This window comes from Hylobates moloch, unplaced genomic scaffold (assembly GCF_009828535.3).
Source record: "Hylobates moloch isolate HMO894 unplaced genomic scaffold, HMol_V3 SCAFFOLD_12, whole genome shotgun sequence".
Taxonomy (NCBI): domain Eukaryota; kingdom Metazoa; phylum Chordata; class Mammalia; order Primates; family Hylobatidae; genus Hylobates; species Hylobates moloch.
Genome location: NW_026652287.1, coordinates 71,188,685 through 71,213,321, shown reverse-complemented (window position 1 = coordinate 71,213,321; position 24,637 = coordinate 71,188,685). Strand labels below are relative to the sequence as shown.

At 40.4% G+C, this 24,637-nt stretch overlaps 1 protein-coding gene across 1 annotated transcript in view; it reads left to right on the top strand.

The window, feature by feature from the left end:
• TSPAN8 (tetraspanin 8) overlaps positions 1-24,637 on the top strand; it is an 89,865-nt gene that overhangs the window by 39,232 nt on the left and 25,996 nt on the right. Inside the window, exon 2 of the mRNA XM_032170738.2 lies at positions 15,574-15,741. Within this exon, the coding sequence (XP_032026629.1) occupies positions 15,682-15,741 (60 nt within the window). The 5' untranslated portion in view covers positions 15,574-15,681. The remainder of the gene's footprint in view (positions 1-15,573; positions 15,742-24,637) is intronic.

Sequence of the window (24,637 nt, the reverse complement as noted above, 5' to 3'; positions counted from 1 at the left end):
GCTTTTGTTGCCATTGCTTTTGGTGTTTTAGACATGAAGTCCTTGCCCACGCCTATGTCCTGAATGGTATTGCCTAGGTTTTCTTGTAGGATTTTAATGGTTTTAGGTCTAACATGTAAGTCTTTAATCCATCTTGAATTAATTTTTGTATAAGGTGTAAGGAAGGGATCCAGTTTCAGCTTTCTACATATGGCTAGCCAGTTTTCCCAGCACCATTTATTAAATAGGGAATCCTTTCCCCATTTCTTGTTTTTGTCAGGTTTGTCAAAGATCAGATAGTTGTGGATATGGGGCATTATTTCTGAGGGCTCTGTTCTGTTCCATTGATCTATGTCTCTGTTGTGGTACCAGTACCATGCTGTTTTGGTTACTGTAGCCTTGTAGTATAGTTTGAAGTCAGGTAGCGTGATGCCTCCAGCTTTGTTCTTTTGGCTTAGGATTGACTTGGCGATGCGGGCTCTTTTTTGGTTCCATATGAACTTTAAAGTAGTTTTTTCCAATTCTGTGAAGAAAGTCATTGTTAGCTTGATGGGGATGGCATTGAATCTATAAATTACCTTGGGCAGTATGGCCATTTTCACGATATTGATTCTGCCAACCCATGAGCATGGAATGTTCTTCCAGTTGTTTGTATCCTCTTTTATTTCATTGAGCAGTGGTTTGTAGTTCTCCTTGAAGAGGTCCTTCACATCCCTTGTAAGTTGGATTCCTAGGTATTTTATTCTCTTTGAAGCAATTGTGAATGGGAGTTCACTCATGATTTGGCTCTCTGTTTGTCTGTGATTGGTGTACAAGAATGCTTGTGATTTTTGTACATTGATTTTGTATCCTGAGACTTTGCTGAAGTTGCTAATCAGCTTAAGGAGATTTTGGGCTGAGATGATGGGGTTTTCTAGATATACAATCACGTCATCTGCAAACAGGGAGAATTTGACTTCCTCTTTTCCTAACTGAATACCCTTTATTTTCTTCTCCTGCCTGATTGCCCTGGCCAGAACTTCCAGCACTATGTTGAATAGGAGTGGTGCGATAGGGCATCCCTGTCTTGTGCCAGTTTTCAGAGGGAATGCTTCCAGTTTTTGCCCATTCAGTATGATATTGGCTGTGGGCTTGTCATAGATAGCTCTTATTATTTTGAGATACGTCCCATCAATACCTAATTTATTGAGAGTTTTTATCATGAAGGGTTGTTGAATTTTGTCAAAGGCCTTTTCTGCATCTATTGAAATAATCATGTGGTTTTTGTCTTTGGTTCTGTTTATATGCTGGATTACATTTATTGATTTGCGTGTGTTGAACCAGCCTTGCATCCCAGGGATGAAGCCCACTTGATCATGGTGTATAAGCTTTTTGATGTGCTGCTGGATTCGGTTTGCCAGTATTTTATTGAGGATTTTTGCATCAATGTTCATTAAGGATATTGGTCTGAAATTCTCTTTTTTTTTTTTTTTTTGAGACGGAGTCTCGCTCTGACGCCCAGGCTGGAGTGCAGTGGCGCAATCTCGGCTCACTGCAAGCTCCGCCTCCCGGGTTCACGCCATTCTCCTGCCTCAGCCTCTCCGAGTAGCTGGGACTACAGGCGCCCGCCACCACGCCCGGCTAATTTTTTGTATTTTTAGTAGAGACGGGGTTTCACCGTGGTCTCGATCTCCTGACCTCGTGATCCGCCCACCTCGGCCTCCCAAAGTGCTGGGATTACAAGCGTGAGCCACCGCGCCCGGCCCTCTTTTTTGGTTATGTCTCTGCCAGGCTTTGGTGTCAGGACGATGCTGGCCTCATAAAATGTGTTAGGGAGGATTCCCTCTTTTTCTATCGATTGGAATAGTTTGAGAAGGAATGGTACCAGTTCCTCCTTGTACCTCTGGTAGAATTCGGCTGTGAATCCATCAGGTCCTGGACTCTTTTTAGTTGGTAAGCTATTGATTATTGCCACAATTTCAGAGCCTGTTATTGGTCTATTCAGAGATTCAACTTCTTCCTGGTTTAGTCTTGGGAGGGTGTATTTGTCGAGGAATTTATCCATTTCTTCTAGAGTTTCCAGTTTATTTGCATAGAGGTGTTTGTAGTATTCTCTGATGGTAGATTGTATTTCTGTGGGATCGGTGGTGATATCCCCTTTTTCATTTTTTATTGCATCTATTTGATTCTTCTCTCTTTTCTTCTTTATTAGTCTTGCTAGCGGTCTATCAATTTTGTTGATCTTTTCAAAAAACCAGCTCCTGGATTCATTAATTTTTTGAAGGGTTTTTTGTGTCCTATTTCCTTCAGTTCTGCTCTGATTTTAGTTATTTCTAGCCTTCTGCTAGCTTTTGAATGTGTTTGCTCTTGCTTTTCTAGTTCTTTTAATTGTGATGTTAGGGTGTCAATTTTGGATCTTTCCTGCTTTCTCTTGTGGGCATTTAGTGCTATAAATTTCCCTCTACACACTGCTTTGAATGTGTCCCAGAGATTCTGGTATGTTGTGTCTTTGTTCTCGTTGGTTTCAAAGAACATCTTTATTTCTGCCTTCATTTCATTATGTACCCAGTAGTCATTCAGGAGCAGGTTGTTCAGTTTCCATGTAGTTGAGCGGTTTTGAGTGAGTTTCTTAATCCTGAGTTCTAGTTTGATTGCACTGTGGTCTGAGAGACAGTTTGTTATAATTTCTGTTATTTTACATTTTCTGAGTAGAGCTTTACTTCCAACTATGTGGTCAATTTTGGAATAGGTGTGGTGTGGTGCTGAAAAAAATGTATATTCTGTTGATTTGGGGTGGAGAGTTCTGTAGATGTCTATTAGGTCTGCTTGGTGCAGAGCTGAGTTCAATTCCTGGATATCCTTGTTAACTTTCTGTCTCGTTGATCTGTCTAATGTTGACAGTGGGGTGTTAAAATCTCCCATTATTATTGTGAGGGAGTTTAAGTCCCTTTGTAGGTCACTCAGGACTTGCTTTATGAATCTGGGTGCTCCTGTGTTGGGTGCATATATATTTAGGATAGTTAGCTCTTCTTGTTGAATTGATCCCTTTACCATTATGTAATGGCCTTCTTTGTCTCTTTTGATCTTTGTTGGTTTAAAGTCTATTTTATCAGAGACTGGGATTGCAACCCCTGCCATTTTTTGTTTTCCATTTGCTTGATAGATCTTCCTCCATCCCTTTATTTTGAGTCTATGTGTGTCTGTGCACATGAGATGGGTTTCCTGAATACAGCACACTGATGGGTCTTGACTCCTTATCCAGTTTGCCAGTCTGTGTCTTTCAGTTGGAGCATTTAGCCCATTTACATTTAAAGTTAATATTGTTATGTGTGAAATTGATCCTGTCGTTATGATGTTAGTTGGTTATTTTGCTCGTTAGTTCATGCAGTTTCTTCCTAGCCTCGATGGTCTTTACAATTTGGCATGGTTTTGCAGTGGCTGGTACCGGTTGTTCCTTTCCATGTTTAGTGCTTGCTTCAGGAGCTCTTTTAGGGCAGGCCTGGTGGTGACAAAATCACTCAACATTTGCTTGTCTGTAAAGTATTTTATTTCTCCTTCACTTATGAAGCTTAGTTTGGCTGGATATGAAATTCTGGGTTGAAAATTGTTTTCTTTAAGAATGTTGAATATCAGCCCCCACTCTCTTCTGGCTTGTAGAGTTTCTGCTGAGAGATCAGCTGTTAGTCTGATGGGCTTCCCTTTGTGGGTAATCCGACCTTTCTCTCTGGCTGCCCTTAACATTTTTTCCTTCATTTCAACTTTGGTGAATCTGACAATTATGTGTCTTGGAGTTGCTCTTCTCGAGGAGTATCTTTGTGGCGTTCTCTGTATTTCCTGAATCTGAATGTTGGCCTGTCTTGCTAGATTGGGGAAGTTCTCCTGGATAATATCTTGCAGAGTGTTTTCCAACTTGATTCCATTCTCCCTGTCATTTTCAGGTACACCAATCAGACGTAAGTTTGTTCTTTTCACATAGTCCCAAATTTCTTGGAGGCTTTGTTCGTTTCTTTTTATTCCTTTTTCTCTAAACTTCCCTTCTCGCTTCATTTCATTCATTTCATCTTCCATCACTGATACCCTTTCTTCCAGTTGATCGCATCGGCTACCAAGGCTTCTGCAATCTTCGCGTAGTTCTCGATACTTGGCTTTCAGCTCCATCAGCTCCTTTAAGCCCTTCTCTCCATTGGTTATTGTAGTTATCCATTTATCTAATTTTTTTTCAAAGTTTTTAACTTCTTTGCTATTGTTTTGAATTTCCTCCCGTAGCTCGGAGTAGTTTGATCATCTGAAGCCTTCTTCTCTCAACTCGTCAAAGTCATCCTCCGTCCAGCTTTGTTCCGTTGCTGGTGAGGAACTGTGTTCCTTTGGAGGAGGAGAGGTGCTCTGCTTTTTAGAGTTTCCAGTTTTTCTGCTCTGTTTTTTCCCATCTTGGTGGTTTTATCTACTTTTGGTCTTTGATGATGGTGATGTACAGATGGGTTTTTGGTGTGGATGTCCTTTTTGTTTGTTTGTTTTCCTTCTACCAGACAGGACCCTCAGCTGCAGGTCTGTTGGAGTTTGCTAGAGGTCTACTCCAGACCCTGTTTGGCTGGGTGTCAGCAGCGGTGGCTGCAGAACAGCGGATTTTCATGAGACCACAAATTCAGCTGTCTGATAGTTCCTCTGGAAGTTTTGTCTCAGAGGAGTACCTGGCCAAGTGAGGTGTCAGTCTGTCCCTACTGGGGGGTGCCTCCCATTAGGCTGATCGGAGGTCAGCGACCCATTTCAGGAGGCAGTCTGTCTGTTCTCAGATCTCCAGCTGCATGCTGGGAGAACCACTACTCTCTTCAGAGCTGTCAGTCAGACAGGGACATTTAAGTCTGCAGAGGTTCCTGCTGAATTTTTGTTTGTCTGTGCCCTGCCTCCAGAGGTGGAGCCTACAGAGACAGGCAGGCCTCCTTGAGCTGTGGTGGGCTCCACCCAGTTGGAGCTTCCTGGCTGCTTTGTTTACCTAAGCAAGCCTGGGCAATGGCGGGCGCCCCTCCCCCAGCCTGGCTGTCGCCTTGCAGTTTGATCTCAGACTGCTGTGCTAGCAATCAGCGAGACTCCGTGGGCATAGGACCCTCCGAGCCAGGTGCGGGACACAATCTCCTGGTGTGCCGTTTTCCAATCCCGTTGGAAAAGCGCAGTATTAGGGTGGGACTGACCCGATTTTCCAGGTGCCGTCTCTTACCCTTTTCTTTGACTAGGAAAGGGAACTCCCTGACCCCTTGCGCTTCCTGAGTGAGGCAGTGCCTTGCCCTGCTTTGGCTTGCACACAGCGCGCTGCACCGACTGTCCTGCACCCACTGTTTGGCACTCCCTAGTGAGATGAACCCGGTACCTCAAACGGAAATGCAGAAATCTCTCGTCTTCTGTGTCACTCAGGCTGGGAGCTGTAGACTGGAGCTGTTCCTATTTGGCCATCTTGGCTCCACCCACTCATTTTCCCTGTATTCTATATTCATATATTGAACTTTCCTTGTGACATCTTCACTTGCATGTCTAATAGGTATCTTGAATCCAAAATATTCAAAACAGGACCTATAATCCTCCCCCAGTTTTCTATCAACCAAGTTGTTGCAGTTAAAATCTGGATGGTATCCGTGTTCCTCTCTTTCCTTCAGTCTCTGTTGATTTCACCTCTAAAGCGTATCCTAAATCCATTCACTTCTGTTCCTCTACACTACATTCACCCTAGACCACTCACCATCATCTTCTGCCTAGAACACTGGGTTGTGTCACTTCATTGCTTAAAATCTGCCTGCACCTCCAATGCCACTTAAATCAACTTTATTATCTTTTCCTTGGCTTACCCGTCTCTACAGGATCTGGCCTGAAGAACTTCGTCTCTGAAACTCATCTCATACCATGCGCTCCATAACTATGCTACGTACATGCTATCCTTCTTTCTCCAGCATGCTCAGTATCTGCTCACCTTAGAGGCTTTTTGCTATTACCTTTGTCTGTCTGGAATGCTCTCATCGTAGATCTCAGCACGGCTTATGCCTTCTTATCAGACAGGACTTAGCTTAAATGTTACCTTATCAGAGTTCCACTTAATGTGAAATAGTTTCCTCACTTTCTAGCACAGGATACTGCCATTCTTCTCTTTCTGGTATTTTTTTTTGCATATTTATTTATGTATTTATTTGTTTGCCATCTCAAGTTGGTTGAATATAATGCTCGTATGAGCCGTGTGAACTTTTTCTTTTGCAACGTTATCTCCCAGTGCGTAGTGATGATTATAATTTGCCAGTCGTTCTGCTAGGCAGTAGGAATGCAATGGTCACAAACAGGGGCTCTCTATTGTTATTTAAAAATGAATTAGTATATTTAGATAACTTGTTATTCTGTTATTCATTCAAGAAATATTTATTAAGAGCTTACTATATTCCAAGCCTTGGGGATATAGCAGTGAACAACACAAAAAGTGCGCTTGACCTTCCGAAGTAGACATTCCAGAAAGAAAGCAGAAAAGGCAACAACAGATAAAGAGATATGAAATACAATGAAGAGGATGAACTGTCTAGCTCTTGAAGCTAAGAGTGAGAGGTGACAGCATGCTGGCAGCCCTCACTTGCTCTTGGCGCCTCCTCAGCCTCAGGCGCCCATTCTGGCCGCTCTTGAGGAGCCCTTCAGCCCGCTGCTGCACTGTAGGAACCCCTTCCTGGGATGGCCGAGGCCGAAGCTGGCTCCCCTAGCCTGTGGGGAAGTGTGGAGGGAGAGGTGTGGGCGGGAACCGGGGCTGCGAGGCGCTTGCAGGTCAGCTAGAGTTCCGGATGGGCGTGGGCTTGGTGGGCCCTGCACTGGGAGCCGCTGTGGCCAGGCAGTGAGGGGCTTAGCCCCTGGGCCAGCAGCTGCGGAGGGTGCGTCGGGTCCCCCAGCAGGGCCGGCAAACTGGCGCTGCGCTCAATTTCTCGCCAGGCCTTAGCTGCCTCCCGTGGGGCAGGGCTGGGGACCTGCAGCCTGCCATGCCTGAGCCCCCCCTTACCCCCCCGACATGCGCTTCTGCGCTGCCGGAGCCTCCCGGATGAGTGCCACCCCCTGCTCCAAGGCTCTCGGTCCCACTGACCGCCCAAGGGCCGAGGAGTGCCGGGGCACAGCGCAGGACTGGCAGGCAGCTCCTCCTGCGGCTCCGGTGTGGGATCCACTGGGTGAAGCCAGCCGGGCTCCTGAGTCTAGTGGGGACTTGGAGAACCTTTATGTCAAGCTAAGGGATTGTAAATACACCAATCAGCACTCGGTATCTAGCTCAAGGTTTGTAAGCACACCAATCAGCACCCCGTGTCTAGCTCAGGGTTTGTGGATACACTAATTAGCACTGTGTCTAGCTGATCTGGGGGACTTGGAGAACCTTTATGTCTAGCTAAGGGATTGTAAATACATCAATCAGCACCCTGTGTCTAGCTCAAGGTTTGTAAATGCACCAATCTGCACTGTGTCTAGCTGATCTGGTGGGGACTTGGAAAACCTTTGTCTAGTTAAGGGATTGTGAATGCACCAATCAGCACCCTGTGTCTAGCTCAGAGTTTGTAAATGCACCAATCAGCACCCTGTGTCTAGCTCAAGGTTTGTAAATGCATCAATCAGTGCTCTGTGTCCAGCTAATCTAGTGGGGACTTGGAGAACTTTGTGTCTAGCTCAAGGTTTGTAAATGCACCAATCCCCACCCCGTGAAAATGGACCAATCAGCTCTCTGTAAAACAGGCCAATCAGCTCTCTGTAACATGGACCCATCGGCAGTATATGGGTGGAGCCAGATAAGGGAACAAAAGCAGGCTGCCCGAGCTGCAGTGGCAACACGCTCGGGTCCCCTTCCACACTGTGGAAGCTTTGTTCTTTAGCTATTTGTGATAAATCTTGCTACTGCTCACTCTTTGGGTCCACACTGCCTTTATGAGCTGTAACACTCACTGCGAAGGTCTGCAGCTTCACTCCTGAAGCCATCTAGACCACGAACCCACCAGGAGGAACGAACAACTCCAGCTGTGCTGCCCTAAGAGCTGTAACACTCATGGCGAAGGTCTGCAGCTTCACTCCTGAGCCAGCGAGACCACGAACCCACCAGAAGAAAGAAACTCGGAACACATCCAAACATCAGAAGGAACAAACTCCAGACACGCCACCTTTAAGAACTGTAACACTCACCGCGAGGGTCGGCGGCTTCATTCTTGAAGTCAGTGAGACCAAGAACCCACCAGTTCCAGACACGAGGATTCGGTGGAGAAGACAGAGGAAATGGGAAGCCCCTAACTTAGGAATACGCTTGGCAAGTCCACGGAGCAGCAAGGTGTCCACTGTGGCTGCAGCAGCATGAGTAAGGGAGAGAACAGGGCAAAACGAGGTTGATGAGTCAGCCAAGGGCCCATCTTGTGTGGCTTTGGATTTTATTCTAATTGTGATAGGAATCCATTAGAGGGTTCAAGGTAGAGAGTAACATAATCTTTTGCTGCACAGAGAATTGCTTTGTGAACTATTTCCTTCTCAGAGAGCCCCTTAGGAGATTGGCTGAGAATACAGTGATTCTTGAGAAACTTGAAATTTCTGGCTGATACTTCTTATACATCAGGCTCTGTGCTGGTAGCAAGAAATTCTGGTACGTGTTCCCAGATTTGCACATTCCTTCTTGAGGGGTCTTGGCTAGGCCAGTCTTCCTGGCTTAACACTACTTACTCACACTCATGTATTCAAGAAAGCATGAAGAGTGAGGAGGAAAGACAGCGGAGCACTTACAGGAATTCCCTGGCTCTCTGAAGCCTCAAGTAGAAATATGATATAAATAAATTAGCATGCAGAAAGAGTTTGGGCCTTTTCCATAATTAATAAAAACCCTCCAAACCAGTAAGGACTCCTTTGGAATAGTTTCTGAAGGTTGAATGATTCGTGTACATAAAAGATCAATGTGACTCCGTGTAAAGCAAAACCATCTCTGGGCTTTATTTGACGTAAAGGCACTTGAATAACCCTTAAGGGTAGCCTAATTAAAAAAATAAAAAAAAAAATCTGACTTTCTCACATGTCTGGGCTTTATAGACGAGGCAATTTCTGAATCAACCAGGATATTAATAAGTAAATAATTACTAGGAAGGACTCTTTAATGCCTGATCGTAAATGGAGAAACGAACCAAAAGAGAATTCTCAGAGGAATGGTGTATTCCATCCTTGAATTCTGGAAAGACTGCATTTGGATATTGTATGTTTAAAGACATGCACTTTTATTTGATATGATTAAAATTGGGATGGTCCATTCATCTGGGACAATAGTGGAAGAAAATGGAGTCAGGCCATTGCTCTCTCTTTTAGGGAACCGTGGTTCAGGCATTCAGCCACAGGTTTCCTGGGATATTCCTATCTTTCGTTTTCGTCTCATATTAAGGGCAAATCAGGTCTTCCAAGTACTCAAGAATAACCTAAAATATCCCTCTCTGTGGCTACAGAGAAATTCCTTCAAACCAGAGATTGAGTTATTTTCTACCTGAGCTTATTTGGGATACATTTTGTTGCTTCTTACAAAGGTGTGAAATGGAGGCTTGGGATTTCCTCATAAATGACCTTTTACAATGACTTCCTGTTATTTTATTTTTCCTTGGGAGCTAGAATAGCCATGCAATACATTCCCACTGTGTGAGACTAAATAAATGTTTGTAATTCGGAATTAGTCGCTTGTGAGATCCTAATTAGTCGCTTGTGAGATCCTAATTAGCATTTTGAGTAAAGTGTCTATGTTTATTTCTGACCAGTCATGGGACAAGGCTGTGTTAAATTCAGTGTAACATTTTGTTGGCTCCTGCAGTTTGAGAAGCTGGTGTCTCACACAAGTGTTTAATATCGCCACCCTAGTCTATTTTTTTTTTCTTCTGTATTGGTGGGCTGCACTCACCTTCCTACCTCTTAACCACTGTTAAGTAGTGTTAAGCCAGATTAGAACCTAATCGTGTTTAATAGTTAATGTGTACCTTGTGAACTTGGCAAACAAAGAACTGATTCAGAGAGAACTCAGAGAAAAGCAGGCTGGCATTTAAACTTAAAACCCAAAAAGCAAACAACCAGGCAAATAATAAAGCACAAAAATAGGCTGTTCAATGATCGTGACGTGGTGATTACAAAGCCCTGCTTTGTATTCTCCGTTTTCTTGTTGAGTATTGCAGCCTGTGCATTGGCATGAGTCCTGGTTTAGAGAGAAGAAAAATAAGATCGACTTCTGACAAATCAACTAGTAAAATCTATAGGCATGAACCAAGTGATCAATTTTGTGTGAGTGAAGAATTTTAGAAGTATCTAAAATGCAATTAAAATGTGACCTTGGAAGCAGGACTGAATTGTATTTACAGTCTGGTAAATGGAAACCTAGTCAATTATCATGGACTCTTATCTGGAGATAGATGTGACCACAGAGCGGGCAGGGACTGAATGGAGTACAGAGAAGGCAACCTCAAGAAGAACGAATTTGGTGGTGTATCACAGCAATTTTAGGGAGAGGATGCTAAGACCACTGAACACTTCTGGAAGGTTTGGCTGTTGGATCCCTAGGGTGGTTCTAGACTTGTCAGCGTATCATATCTTGGCAACACTGACCCCTTTACCAAATGTATCCCCCAAGACACCATCTGTGTATGGCTCTGGCTTCTGTGCTGTTTTGTTTTGTTTTGGTTTGTTTGTTTGTTTCAGGGACAGCGTTTTCTGATCAGCTACTGTCTTATGCTGGATGGATAGTCTGATGGGTGCATTTCTCATGATAAAGTAGGAAATTGACATTCTGGCTCCTATGAGAGCATTTAAGATGAATCTTTCTCAAGAAGCAAATCACCCCTGAAAAAGCTGGCAAAGTGGAGCTTCAGGGCTGCCAAGCCAAGGACCTGACCCTGGTTCCCACCCAGCAGCTGGCCTCTTAACCTGCTGTAAAAGGAGTATAAATGCCATAGTGAGGCCTAATAAGAATCCACAGCATCTCTAATCTGCCATGGTTATGAACTGCATTTTTAATCACTGCACCATTTTGCCTCAATTTTCCTTATACACACATATTTTGGTGATCTAAAGTCTGTTTCTTTCATACACATTTCCATATTTTTCATGTGTCCTATATGGTAAATTTATGTCCAGGTGCAAGTCATTAATATTTTAGAATAAAATATCTATAGAAGAGGAAGAATGTTGAATACTGGGTATCCATTTTCTATAAACACTGTATTGCTGCTTCACAATGACAATTCTAACCCCTACTTTAGTTCTGAGCTGGAATTAATACTCTAAGTAGAGAAAGTTGCTTTAAAATGTCCTGCAAAGAGAGGAGAGGCATCTTTCCCATACCGGTTGCTTCCTATCTGGTGCATTTCCAGTGGGAATACACAAAAGTTTTTTATGAGCCAGGCTCCATAAGCACAGAGGGTCGGAAACAGAGCATTGGGATCACATGAAAGCAGAAGAATAATATTGGTCTCAGGAAGGCTAGAATGGGACTAGAGCACAAGAGCCAAGGCTCTGCTCCTGTAAAAGAGACCATAAAACCCCTAAGTGAGAACTCCAACTCTCCAAAAATAAGAAAAAAGTTTTTTCAAAATGAGACATGCTAAAAGCACCAGAATCTCTTCACTCAAATTGTTCAGAGTGTATGATCTCATGTCCTTACATACACACCCGTCAGTACAGTCATAAGGAAGAGAAGTCTCAACATTATGTTTTCATTGCTGCTATTAGCCTTTGAGAACATGAACTGATTATTAACACGTCATGAAAAACAAATAGTACAGATGGACAGTGATAATGGGAGAGTATAAAAGATGAGAAAAAATAATCTTTTCTCTACAACACATGAATTGCTTTTTTACTGTCTACTCCATGGACAAATAGATTGGGTAATGAGATGTTGGAAACAAAAAGGCAAAGAAGTTATCTTTTCACCATGGCGTAAGGCCTAGGAAGGCAGGGACCTTGTTTCATAAATTACTATGTCTCCAGCACTTAGTCTCATTCCTGGAATATGGTAAGGATTCAATACATCAGTTGAATAAATTTTTGAATATTATCTTATGGAGGAGAAGATGATATCATGATGAAAATAGAACTATCTATGCTTAATTTCTGGTTCAAGTCCCAAATGTAGGCCTGGTTTGCCTGATGACTTAGAGAAAATGCCATATTTTCTGTGGGGTATTTGATGATACTACTCATGCACTTTCCTCTGCCCTGAGCATAAGGAATCTCTCTCTCTCTTTTCCCTGCATGGGTTCCCATACTGCTATCAAAATCTAGTTCACTGAAAACTGCCTCATGGAGACTTTTCACGATTAATCAAATTGGAATCATCATCCTGCCTTACTCTGTGCATTTGCTGCCAGGAATAGTAATTGGCATGATGGCAACATTAGAAAAACTTTATCTAAATTTAGTTAGACTTTCCCTCTGTTCTTTCCCTTGATTGTCATTTCTTCTTATTTCACTCTCCATTTCTTTCCTTACTGGCCTGGTCTTTCACAGGGTCTAAGATTTATTACTGACAATCTCCAACCCCTGCAACCTCCCACCACTGTTAAAATATCTGTTATATGAAAATTTCTCAATATCTAAGACACATTAAATGAGTAATGAGTAAATGACTCATTCTCATACTACAGAACTCAAGAGATTGTTGACGCCAGTAGACAGAATACTGATCTGATAATCCTGTGACCTCATTTCTAGAAGGAGATCTAACCAATTTTGTGAACTTGGGCTTCTCAATCTGCCTATGCTGCTCTTTTCTCAGGTGTAAGAGTGAGAGTTTGTCTAGAACAGTGCTTCTGTAAATGCGTACGTATGTTCTGTAACATCGTCCTGAATAAGTCATTCAAAAATATGTACTGAGATTATATTCATTTCAGAATTGCTATATGTCACCTCCTTGAATATTAGAAAGTTGAAGGCTCTGACAAGTCCTGAAATTAATAAACTGTTTTTCTTTATCTAATAAATTTTTTAAAGGCAGAGGTAGCATATTGGTAGTTCCCTAGAGAACCTAATGAGGAAATCACTAGTTGAACTTCCTGAGGAGCTTGGCTGCCATTGCAAATCTCTGTAGCTCTAATGCCAGCTACTGTAGATACAGAGGTGAATAGGGTAAGATTTCTGCTTTTCAGGCATATAGAATCAAATGTGGGGGAGAGACACAAATAAATGTGATATAGTGGCAATTGTAGATTAAGGTCTGTTCAAATAATAATGGACTTGAGGACTAAGAAGCAAGTAAATCTGCCCAGAGTAGGGGCAGAGGATGAGGAAGGGAAGGCTCCACAGGGGTGTTGCAATAGAGAAGGTGGGAAAGGATGTTCCAGGCAGAAGGAACAAGGCATAAAATCCAAAGGTGTGTTCTAGGCCTGGGAAATAATTCTGTGGTTATGGAGCCTAGAAGTGGAGGCTACCTAGGAAGAAAGGGGAGGGACAAAGTTCTGGGAAGTGGGTGGAGGACTTGTTTGCCATGTGCTGTAAATGCTACTTTAAGGAATCTGAACTTTATCTTGTAGGTAAAAGGAAAATATCCTTAGATTGGGTTTTCATCGTTATCATTACCTAATCAATAAGTATTTCTCAAAAAGAATTTTAAAGTGCTAAGGCAGAGAGGAGCTGGGAGAGACTGCCAGGGAAATTAATTCTCATTCTATTGACACAGCTCAAGTAAGAAATGATAAAGGACTGAATAATGAAATACAAAAGGATGAGATGGAAGAAATAGTTTTGACAGTAATTTAGGAGCTACACAGACCAGTAAGAGTGATTGGATAGAAAGAAAGAGGAATACAAAATACCTGTACAAATTCAGCCTGGGAGAGTGTTGTGTGATTATACCATTAATAGGAATAGGAATTTCCAGGAGTGAACTGTTTCATATAGGTTTTAAATTGGATTAGGGGGTTCTATTACACAGTAATTCTCCTGTATAAACACATCCATTGATTTTTGTGTTACAGAGTTCAAGAGTGATTCAACTAAAGACTACACAGGATTCTTTTTAAGGATGTTCAGCATCCACCAAAATATCTATTTCAAACTAAAATTTGGTAGTATTCAGTTCATTCTTGTCAACAAAGCAGCATTTAAATCTGTAATTTTTTTTAAATTTTAGCTTCTAATTGATAAATAATCATTTCTGGAACTATAAATCAATTTTGGTTTTCATTCAATCTGAAATTATTCTTTCAGCCATGGATTATTCTATATACAAAATATCTCAATAGAAGGTTGGGAACTATTTCCATTTTCTAGTAGGAAACAACACAAACAATTTTAGTGATGATTTATATATTAAGCCATTATTTTTTGAATTAATCCTAAATTTGGCCTTTAACACTAAATATTATTGTTGATAATGCATTAAAATATATTGTATTTTTAGTCAGGGAGTAGGATTGTTTCAAAAACATTGTATGCCGGTGAAAATTAGAAATAATATTTTTCTTTTGTAAGGAGTTCATGCTTGCTTATCGTGTAAAACTTAGCAAGGATTCTAAAGAATAATTTTCTCAACAACCTTTTAAAGTAGAGGGTTCTTTTATTTAGGGGGAGAAGAACTCCCTTTGAGAGGCATGATGTGGAAACTAACATGACCCAGGCTGTTTACACAAAGCAGTCCACACCTCCCTGATTATGTCAGAGAATTTTGCCTTTACCTGAGACAGCTGCCTTCTATTAGCACTAGAAACGAATAGTAAAATCTATGGTCACTGATCCATGACCACCTTCCCATTTTGAATTTTTTTGTCCAAGAGGACCTGGAATCCAGAAACTGAGTTGGTGGAGAAGAGCTGTTGCTAGACATAATTTATCAGAGGAAGGAAATTACAGTGTCCACCTTAAAAACAAACCAAGCTATCAAAATGACTACGCATTGTAAAATGAACACAATGTGGCAGTCAGTGCCACTTTTATGATTTCTTTCCCTTTATATCATAAAGAAATAAAGATAAAAAGCAAATGGTCTTATCATGATAGGCAAGGCTGCCTCTCCCTCTGCAATTTCTGTGGTGCATTTATGGCAGCTCTGGAATTGTTTTGAAATAAATTTAGATGTTTTGGAGGGCAGATACATGTAATGGTTGTTTTACTATTCTGGGTTTAATGATAACAGGTTGCTATGTCTAAGCCTTGATATTTTGCAGATTTCTAAATGCATTTTATTGCATTTAGAAGAAATTTTGTAGTATTGAGAAAATGCAATGCAAAAATGAGTAGAGATACAATGTCCATTTAACTCAGAACAAAACAACCTTATTTCCCCATAGTTGAAATGGAGGGCGGGGAAGTCAGGCAGTGGTTTCTGAAAGCCAAGAACTTAGTAGCACTGTGCCATTCTCTCGCCTGATCCAGTGCCATTCCTTTCACTTGATATCTGTTTACTTTAGAGGAGGCAGTTTTTGAGAAAGGATCATAAATACCCTGGCACAGTGCCCCAGGAGCTATGACAAGCAAAGGAACATACTTGCCTGGAGATAGCCTTTGCAATATTTAAATGTGTGAGTTAATAGCCTTTGTGATATTTAAATGTGTGGGTTAATTTTTTATCCAGTTTAATAACTTTTTATTCCTTCCTCTACTTCTTTGCTTTCTCTTTCTGCTCGGAAGCCGTGGGTGCAGAAATCTCTGCAGGCAAGTTGCTCCAGACATATTGCAGGACAAGCCTGTAACAAATAGTTAAATTCACGGCATCTGGATTCCTAATCCTTTTCCGAAATGGCAAGTGTGAGTGGCTGTATAAAATATTCTATGTTTATCTTCAACTTCTTGTTCTGGGTAAGTGTTTTCCTTTTAATTATCAATTTTATGCAAGAAAGGGGATCTTGATATAAATATCATAAACAAGAACAGACTGTACACTAGAGAAATAAGAGAAGGGGGGAAATGTATTTTCCATGTACTTGTTTGGATTTGTTTGTTCTTTCTTACATTATTTCAGTAATTGAAAATGAGCCAATGACTCAAAAAAGTGCACTTCAGAATGTGAGGATAAACATTTCATAAATGTTTTGATATTGCTGCAAAAACAATCACAGAGGAACACAAATGCCCCTTAATTAAAGGACAATTTTCCTTAGTTGTATATCAAGCAGGCCTCTCTAATTTAAGGACTCTGTGGTAAAAACATGGTCTGATTCCATCCGGAGCCCGGGTCCTGATTCCCACCCTTCACTTTTAGGTTTGAACAGGTGAATCGCAGGGTGTGGGACAGTAAAGATCATTTTCAGAGCCTCAAAGACAAAAAAAAAAAAAAAGGGTCATGACTTGAGGGGGAAATGATGAAATTCCTAAATCATAAGAAAATCAAACTAAGACAGTGGATATATATATATGTATTGGCATTTTGAAGTCAGTATTTTGATGTGTCATCACCCCACCTTTTAATTGACAGGATTTGTATTTTAGCAATTTGTTATGTTTCTCTTGAAAGTCCATTGACATAGACATAACCAACAAATTGATAAGTGACATCTATCAATGGATAATGGAAAAACAAGGTATGAAAAGAGCAGGCTGGAATGTTGGGAAATTGACCTTTTCATTTTTAGCATATATGGTACAATTAAAGATTGTTTAAATGTCAATCAGTGGAATAGCACAAAGTATTTAAATGAAAAAAGTATTTTGTATACTGGATTAAAAGCTACCTTATCCACTCCAAGGAAGAAAGAACTCTGCTTTTGTTTTTGTACCTGATCTTTAGTAAACAGACATCTCATATCTATGTGTTGCTATATTTCTGTTCTATTAAAATAATGATGAACTTAATTAAACTTAACTACATGAATACAGCTTTATTGTATAGATTGATTTTCCATTCAATGATCAGTAGTGCTAATGAGTACAAATGGATATATTGGTGAATTTTAAATAAGTAAATATTTAAAAAAGTAAAAGAAGACAAAAAAATGGGCTGCTGTTTTTAGGTTAAAAAAATGGGCTGCTTTTGCAAATATTTAATGTAGCTCATGCTACATATATCCCATAATTCTTCTATTCGGGATATAATTTGGTTGTAAGATTTTAGTATATGTCTCTAACAATTAAAAAAAATACTATTCTGGTTTTGATGGCTCACGCCTGTAATCCCAGCACTTTGGGAGACCGAGGTGGGTGGATCCCAAGGTCAGGAGTTTGAGACCAGCCTGGCCAGCATGGTGAAACCCCGCCTCTACTAAAAATATAAAAAATTAGCTGGGCATGGTGGCACGCCCCTGTAGTCCCAGCTACTTGGGAGGCTGAGGCAGGAGAATTGCTTGAACCTGGCAGGGGGAGGTTGCAGTGAGCCGAGATCGCACCACTGCACTCCAGCCTGGGCATTTCCATCTCAGAAAAAAAAAAAATGTAACCACAATATCATTATTACACTTTAAAAACTTAATAAGAATTTTTTAAATCAATTGTCAAGTTGATTTGACAATTTTAATCAACTGTCAAATTTGAGCCCATTCAGGGCTGAATTTTCCGATTACCTCATAAATGTTCCTGTTAGAATCAGGATCTAAATAAGGTCCACACTTTGTGATTGGTTAATGTATGTTTCATGTCTATTTTAATCTGCTGATTCTCTCCCAGTCAACATCTCTTTTTCTCCCTAATGAAATTTTATGCGCTGGTGTGTGTTGTTTGTTTTATCACATTGCCCACAGTCTGGATTTTGCTATTTGCATACCTGTGGTGCAGCCTGATACAATTCAAGGTCCTTTTTTTTTTTGTGTGGCACAATGATCATAAGTGATTTTGTATTCTTTCATGAGGAGGCACTGGATATTTGATTGTGTCCCTCTTTTGTGACGTTCGTAGCCATTGATGGTCAAGTGCCAAAATCCATCATTAGTTCATTAAGAGGTTCAAAATGATGATATTCTAGTTTCATCAACTTTTCTTTATTTATTAGCTGGAACACTTTCTATAAGGAGAAACTTCTCATTTACTGTTTCATCACCTGGGTATCCCATGTTTAATATTTTTTAAGTGGCATAAAATACTTCTTTCTTACTCTTTACTTACCAGATTGCAAGTGATGAGTTAAGTTACTAATATTATCCAACAATGATAAGTTAGTATTTCTTTAAGTATCCTTATGAAACGATAGATCAGCTCCATTACAATGTTTACCCTTATTAATGTTCAGTTTGTTCCATCTCTGGCCATCAGGAGCTTCTTCAAGGTGACTCAAGTTCTTTTGAAATGATCCTAATAACTTTGATAGCCTCTTTAGTATTTGGTTTGGCATGTTCCAGATCACTTGCTTATTTCCTGTCCAGACCTCAAATAAGCTATTTCTCCACTAAGTTCTGATATCTGTCTTTAAAGAGCTGTAGTCATTGTTTTCCTTATGTAATACAGAATATATATGGCACATTTCAACAAACCAAAATATTAATATGCTAATAAATGCAAGGCTCCTATTTTATTAAAGATGTTCCGAAGCACTCAAACCAGTAGCAATCTTCAAATTATGAAACAGGTAAAATATATCTTTGTTGTGTTAAAACATCCTGAGAAGTGCTAATAGCTATTATGAAGACATCAGAGGTCAGTGTTTCATTAAACAGCTAATCAGAAATTTGGAATAGATCTAAATTATCAAAATAACAGTCTAGGAAGGGGTAGGTTATAGATTAAGGTTTATTTACTTACCTACCTTGATAGGGTTCAGGGTAGATTGTAGAAGTCTGTACCATGCTACACCCAGATATTATTATTGCTTTCCTGGGGAGCTCTGATTATTATTATTATTATTATTTTGAGGCAGAGTCTCGCTCTGTCACCCAGGCTGGAATACAGCGGCATGATCTCGGGTCACTGCAGCCTCTGCTTCCAAGTTTCTAGCGATTCTCCTGCCTCAGCCTCCCGAGTAGCTGGGATTACAGGCACGCACCACCATGCCCGGCTAACTTTTTGTATTTTTAGTGGAGACAGGGTTTCGCCATGTTGGCCAGGCTGGTCTCAAACTCCTGACCTCAGGTGGTCCATCCACTTCTGCCTCCCAAAGTGCTGGGATTACAGGGATGAGCCACAGCGCCTGGCCAGAGCTCTGATTATTTTATGGTTACATTATCTGTTTGTTTCTTTGATAACAGAGACAAGTCTTTCTCTTGCTGTAGATTTCAGTTAGATCTTTCTAACTAATGCCCCTTGGTGATTCCTACCACCAGCATATGTGGTGGGATTTACAATCTCTACATAAGAGATTTTGAAATGGAGTCTTTCAGTGAGAGCAACAGTTGTAAAAACCAGTGATAACTTCTTAGCCAAGAGGTGACATCAATATTTTAAATTCAAATATAGGCAGCAGGAGGAATCTCTGAGGTTAAGGAAGGTTCCTATATCTACTCTCCCTTCTATGATCAGCTCTGAGCTCTCAGTTGGAATTTTACAATCCTTCAGAGGAAATTAGCAATTTGTCACATTCCTAATGTTTACTTAAGTAAAAATTTTAATGACCCCACTGATGTGGTTTTCTTATAGATGCCCAGAGCCTTATGTTTTCAAATGCATTCTTTCTTGTATAACTTGCAAAACTGAGCCTTTGCAAAGTAGAGCCAGATGTTAAAATATCTCTTAGATATGCATGTGGTCATTTAATCTAAACAGACCAGGTTCTTCTGGGGGACAACTTGAGATATGCCACATAAGTGTATGGTGATTTCCATTTGTTAGAATTACTAATTGAAGAAAAACATGTAAAAGTGAAAGTTATTCCTGATCACTCATGCTAGAGTTTGATGCAAGTTAGAGAACTGGAGGTGCTGCAGATAATACATAAATTATAGGTATGAAATCTATTTCCCTGAGTCTTCTTTCAAAAATAGATGAAATGCCCCAATTTTTTAATGCTCCTCTCAGATAGTTCAAGCCTAGGAATATCGTAGATACTTATGGTGCTTTAGGGGTCTGAGTAAGTATGAAACATGGGGCCTTTGGGTGGATGCAGTGGAATAATGACCAGAGACAGAGAGCTATGGAGAGGCCAGTTCTTAATGAGGGAAAGAAGAATGAGGTACACTATCAATCCCAAATGAGCCATAGGGAGGAGCCAAATTGTAAAGCTGAATGTATTAGTAACTGAAGGAAGTCAGTGCATGAGGAGGTTTGAAGAGAGCAGAAAGAAATTGGAACTTGGAGAGAGTCCGGGATCCAGCATTTTGATATTCATCATTGTATTTTATTGAGATTGGATGTGCTGAGAGCAATTAAAAGATTGGAGCCAAAGCAGACACAACCCTGAGATGGTGGTACACTAAAAGGAATAGGACACAATTATATCTTATTGTGTCCGTTGATGGAATCTTTCAAAATGAAGACCTGACAATGGCTGAAGTGTATGAATTTTATAAATAGCATGTAGCTAAAACAGCAACAAAAGGCATTAGAGTCCACTGGTTGATAGAGCAGGTTAAACATCAACTCCTTCATCAGTAGCCGTGTTTCTTTGGGGAAATTGGTTAACCTCTCTGTGCTTTATTTGTCCTCATCTGTAAAAATGGGGATAGTAGTAGTATCTACCTCATGGGTTTGTGGTGATGATTAAATAAGTTAATACATATAAAGAAGTAGGAATTAACTAGATAAATGTTTAAGAAAAAGACATTTCAACCAGTATTTTATAGGTGTTTTTATGAAGCAGAAATATGTAACTATTTGGCATAGTGATGAATAAATTTAAGTGTTGAGTTTTAAAACGAAGAGGAAATAAGATAGCAAGAATATGATAAGGCAGAAACTCTTCTATCATGAATTCAGGGAATGGGGAAAAAGTGGATTTTGTAAACAGACTGACTGAGATTTCAATCCTGAATCTACCCTTTCTTGTTCTGGAACATGTCCCTTGGCTTTTCCGTGCTCCAGTCTTTGCATTTGTAAAATAAAAATGATTATTTTACCTGGCAGGATTCATTTGAAACATTAACTAAACTATTTTATGAAAACCTGTAACCAAGGACTGACCATCAATAATAGCACAATTAACATGTTTTTCCTGATTCCAAACATCGTAATTGCTTTTTCATTTACAACTATTAGTATATACTGTGACAGTATTTTATACATAATGGGCTTTCAAAAGGTAAATATAATTTTAGCCCTACTCTGATCTTCTTCTCATCTCACAGGGTGAGGCATATGCTGGAGTAGAGGGATATGTCAGCCCCGAGGCTGGCTTCCACTTTGAATATCTAGGACCCAAATTTCCCTGCTCAAATGCCCTGAGAATTCTAAATCAAACCTTTTCCTCCAGGTAATTAAGTGGGCACATTTGTCAAGGTAGGAAGATAGGATACATGTTGTCTGTGCATATTACCTTGAGTTATAACTTCCTGATATAATGCCCTGTGGCTCGTGGGCTGTCATTTGTATTTTTCCCAGGCTTTTCAAATGGATGTACAGGTCTACAGCTGTAACTTATATGAAAGTTATACTTTTGAAACAATATGGTAAGAATATTACTGAATTTGTGTCATTTTTTGATTCAGAAACATCAGGATACAGATTAAATGCTGAACATTCATCTCTCTCTACATGTTTTGAAGTTAAATGAATGTAGGCTTTTAGTGGTTACTGAGGCCCTGTTTGTGTGAGGAAAACAATGTGGTTGATTTATTTTCCCTAAATTTAGAGTTATTTAAAAATTAGAATTTGCAGCAGTTATATTGAGTGCTTGTTAGAAGATGCACATGAGACCAGGCGCGGTGGCTCATGCCTGTAATCCCAGCACTTTGGGAGGCCAAGGTGGGTGGATCACGAGGTCAGGAGATCGAGACCATCTCGGCTAACACAGTGAAACCCCATCTCTACTAAAAATACAAAAAATTAGCTGGGCATGGTGGCTGACACCTGTAGTCCTAGCTACTCAGGAGGCTGAGGCAGGAGAATGGCATGAACCCGGGAGGCGGAGCTTGCAGTGAGCCGAGATCGCGCCACTGCACTCCAGCCTGGGTGACAGAGTGAGACTCCATCTCAAAAAAAAAAAAAAAGAAAATGCACATGAATGCAACCATGGAGACACATTGAATGTACACTTAACACTTGTATTAGTCTGTTTTCACACTGCTAATAAAGACATACCTGAGACTGGTAATTTATAAATAAAAAGAGGTTTAATAGACTCACAGTTATATGTGGCTGGGGAGGCCTCACAATCATGGTGGAAGATGAAAGTCCCATCTTACATGGTGGCAGGCAAGAGAGAATGGGAGCCAAGCGAAAGGGGTTTCTCCTTATAAAACCATCAGGTCTTGTGAGAATTATTCACTACCACAAGAACAGTATGGGGGAACCACCCACATGATTCAGTTATCTCCCACTGGGTCCCTCCCACAACACATGGGAATTATGGGAGATACAGTTCAAGATGAAATGTGGGTGAGGACACAGCTAAACCATATCAGCACTCAATACAATAAACACCATTCATATGGTATTGGGGGAACCCACCCCCAATATTTCAACGTAGGTTCTTTCTATTTTCCATAAGTGTCAGCCGGCTGAGAAATAAAGAGAAAGAGTACAAAGAGAGGAATTTTACAGCTGGGCTGCCGGGGGTGACATTACATATCGGTAGGACTGTGATGCCCACCTGAGCCTTAAAGCCAGCAAGTTTTATTAAGGATTTCAAAAGGGGAAGGGGTGCAAGAACAGGGAGTAGGTCACAAGATCACATGCTTCAAAGGACAAAAAGGAGAACAAAGATCACTTGCTTCTGAGGAAACAGGACAAGGACAAAATCAGAAACTCCTGATAAGGGTCCAACAAAGATCACATGGCAAAGGGCAAAAGCAAAGATCATAACGCAAAGGGCAAAAGCAGAATTACTGATAAGAGTCTATGTTCAGCGGTGCATGTGTTGTCTTGATAAACATCTTAAAGAACAGAAAACAGGGTTTGAAAGTAGAGAACCAGTCTCACCCCAAATTTACCAGGGTGGAGTTTCCCAATCCTAGTAAGCCTGAGGATACTGCAGGAGACCAGGGCGTATGTCAGTCCTTATCTCAACCGCATAAGACAGACACTCTTGGAGCAGCCGTTTATAGACCTCCCCGCAGGAATGCAATTCTTTCCCCAGAGTATTAATATCAATATTCCTTTCTAGGAAAAGAATTTAGCGATATCTTCCCTACTTGCACGTCCGTTTATAGGCTCTCTGCAAGAAGAAAAATATGGCTCTTTTTGCTTGACCCCACAGGCAGTCAGACCTTATGGTTTGTCTTCCCTTGTTCCCTAAAATTGCTGTTATTTTGTTCTTTTTCAAGGTGCACTGATTTCATATTGTTCAAACGCACATGTTTTACAATCAATTTGTACAGTTAACACAATTATCACAGGGTCCTGAGTTGATGTACATCCTCAGCTTACGAAGATAACAGGATTAAGAGATTAAAGTAAGACTGGAGTAAGAAATTATAAGAGTATTTTTTGGGAAGTGAGAAATGTCCATGAAATCTTCACAATTTATGTTCCTCTGCCGCGGCTCCAGCCAGTCCCTCTGTTTGGGGTCCCTGAGTTCCCGCAACAATATGGGGCTGAAGATTTTTTGAAAACCATGATTGCAGAATCTGCTAAAAGTTGAAGATTTTAATTTACTCTATTGGTTTACAGCATCAGAAAATCCAGTATTGCATGAGGCTTAGTAGATCAGAACTACATGAGGCCATGCTTGTAAAGGGAATGTACATTCTACTCTTTTTTTTTTTTTTTTTTTTTGAGATGGAGTTTTGCTCTTGTTGCCCAGGCTGGAGTGCAATGGCACGATCTCAGCTCACTGCAACCTCCACCTCCCGGGTTCAAGCAATTCTCCTGCCTCAGCCTCCTGAGTAGCTGGGATTACAGGCATGTGCCACCACACTCAACTAATTTTTTGGTATTTTTAGTAGAGACAAGGTTTCACCATGTTGGCCAGACTGGTCTTGAACTCCTGACCTTAGGTGATCCAACTGCCTCAGCGCATTCTACTCTGAATGAACTCTAAATCAGAATTGGTCTCATCTTGTTCAAGAAAATTTAGCATAAGACCTAATAAAAAATACTGTTGAACAAGTGAAAGATATTGCCACCCTGAAGACTTAGAGGACAAGCACACATCCCTAAAATCAATATTCTAGAATCCTGAAAAAATGTATGAATGTATGTAGAAATTGGTATCCACAATGTGATGCTAGAAAGTAACCTCTCATGAAACAGTGAATGGAGGCCATAAGAGAAGATAAAGTTTGTTGGAAAACAACGGGATGAGATAAAAAGGGAAATGGATAAAATACGTAAGGACTGTAAGTAAACTACAAACATAATAGCAGAATTAAATTTCACTCTAGAGATCACATTAAATGAAGACAGTGACATAGAATCCCAAACTGATAAGCTCTCCCACAAGAAAATCAAATAAGAAATCAGAATGTTGTGAAAGAAGATAATAGATACAGACAACAGAGAATGGAAACCCAAAATAAGCTGTACTCCTGAAAAAGAGGACAAAATAAATGGAACACAAATAATAATCAGATTAATATATGGAAATTTTGTGGAGCTGAAAACATACCTGTATGCAGATGGCAAGTGCCTGTTCTACCCCAATGAAAGAAGACATCTATGCCAAAATAAATGTTAAGAAAACTACTAATATAGTTAAAAGATAAACATCTTACAAATGTCTAGATACAACTGACAAAAAAGA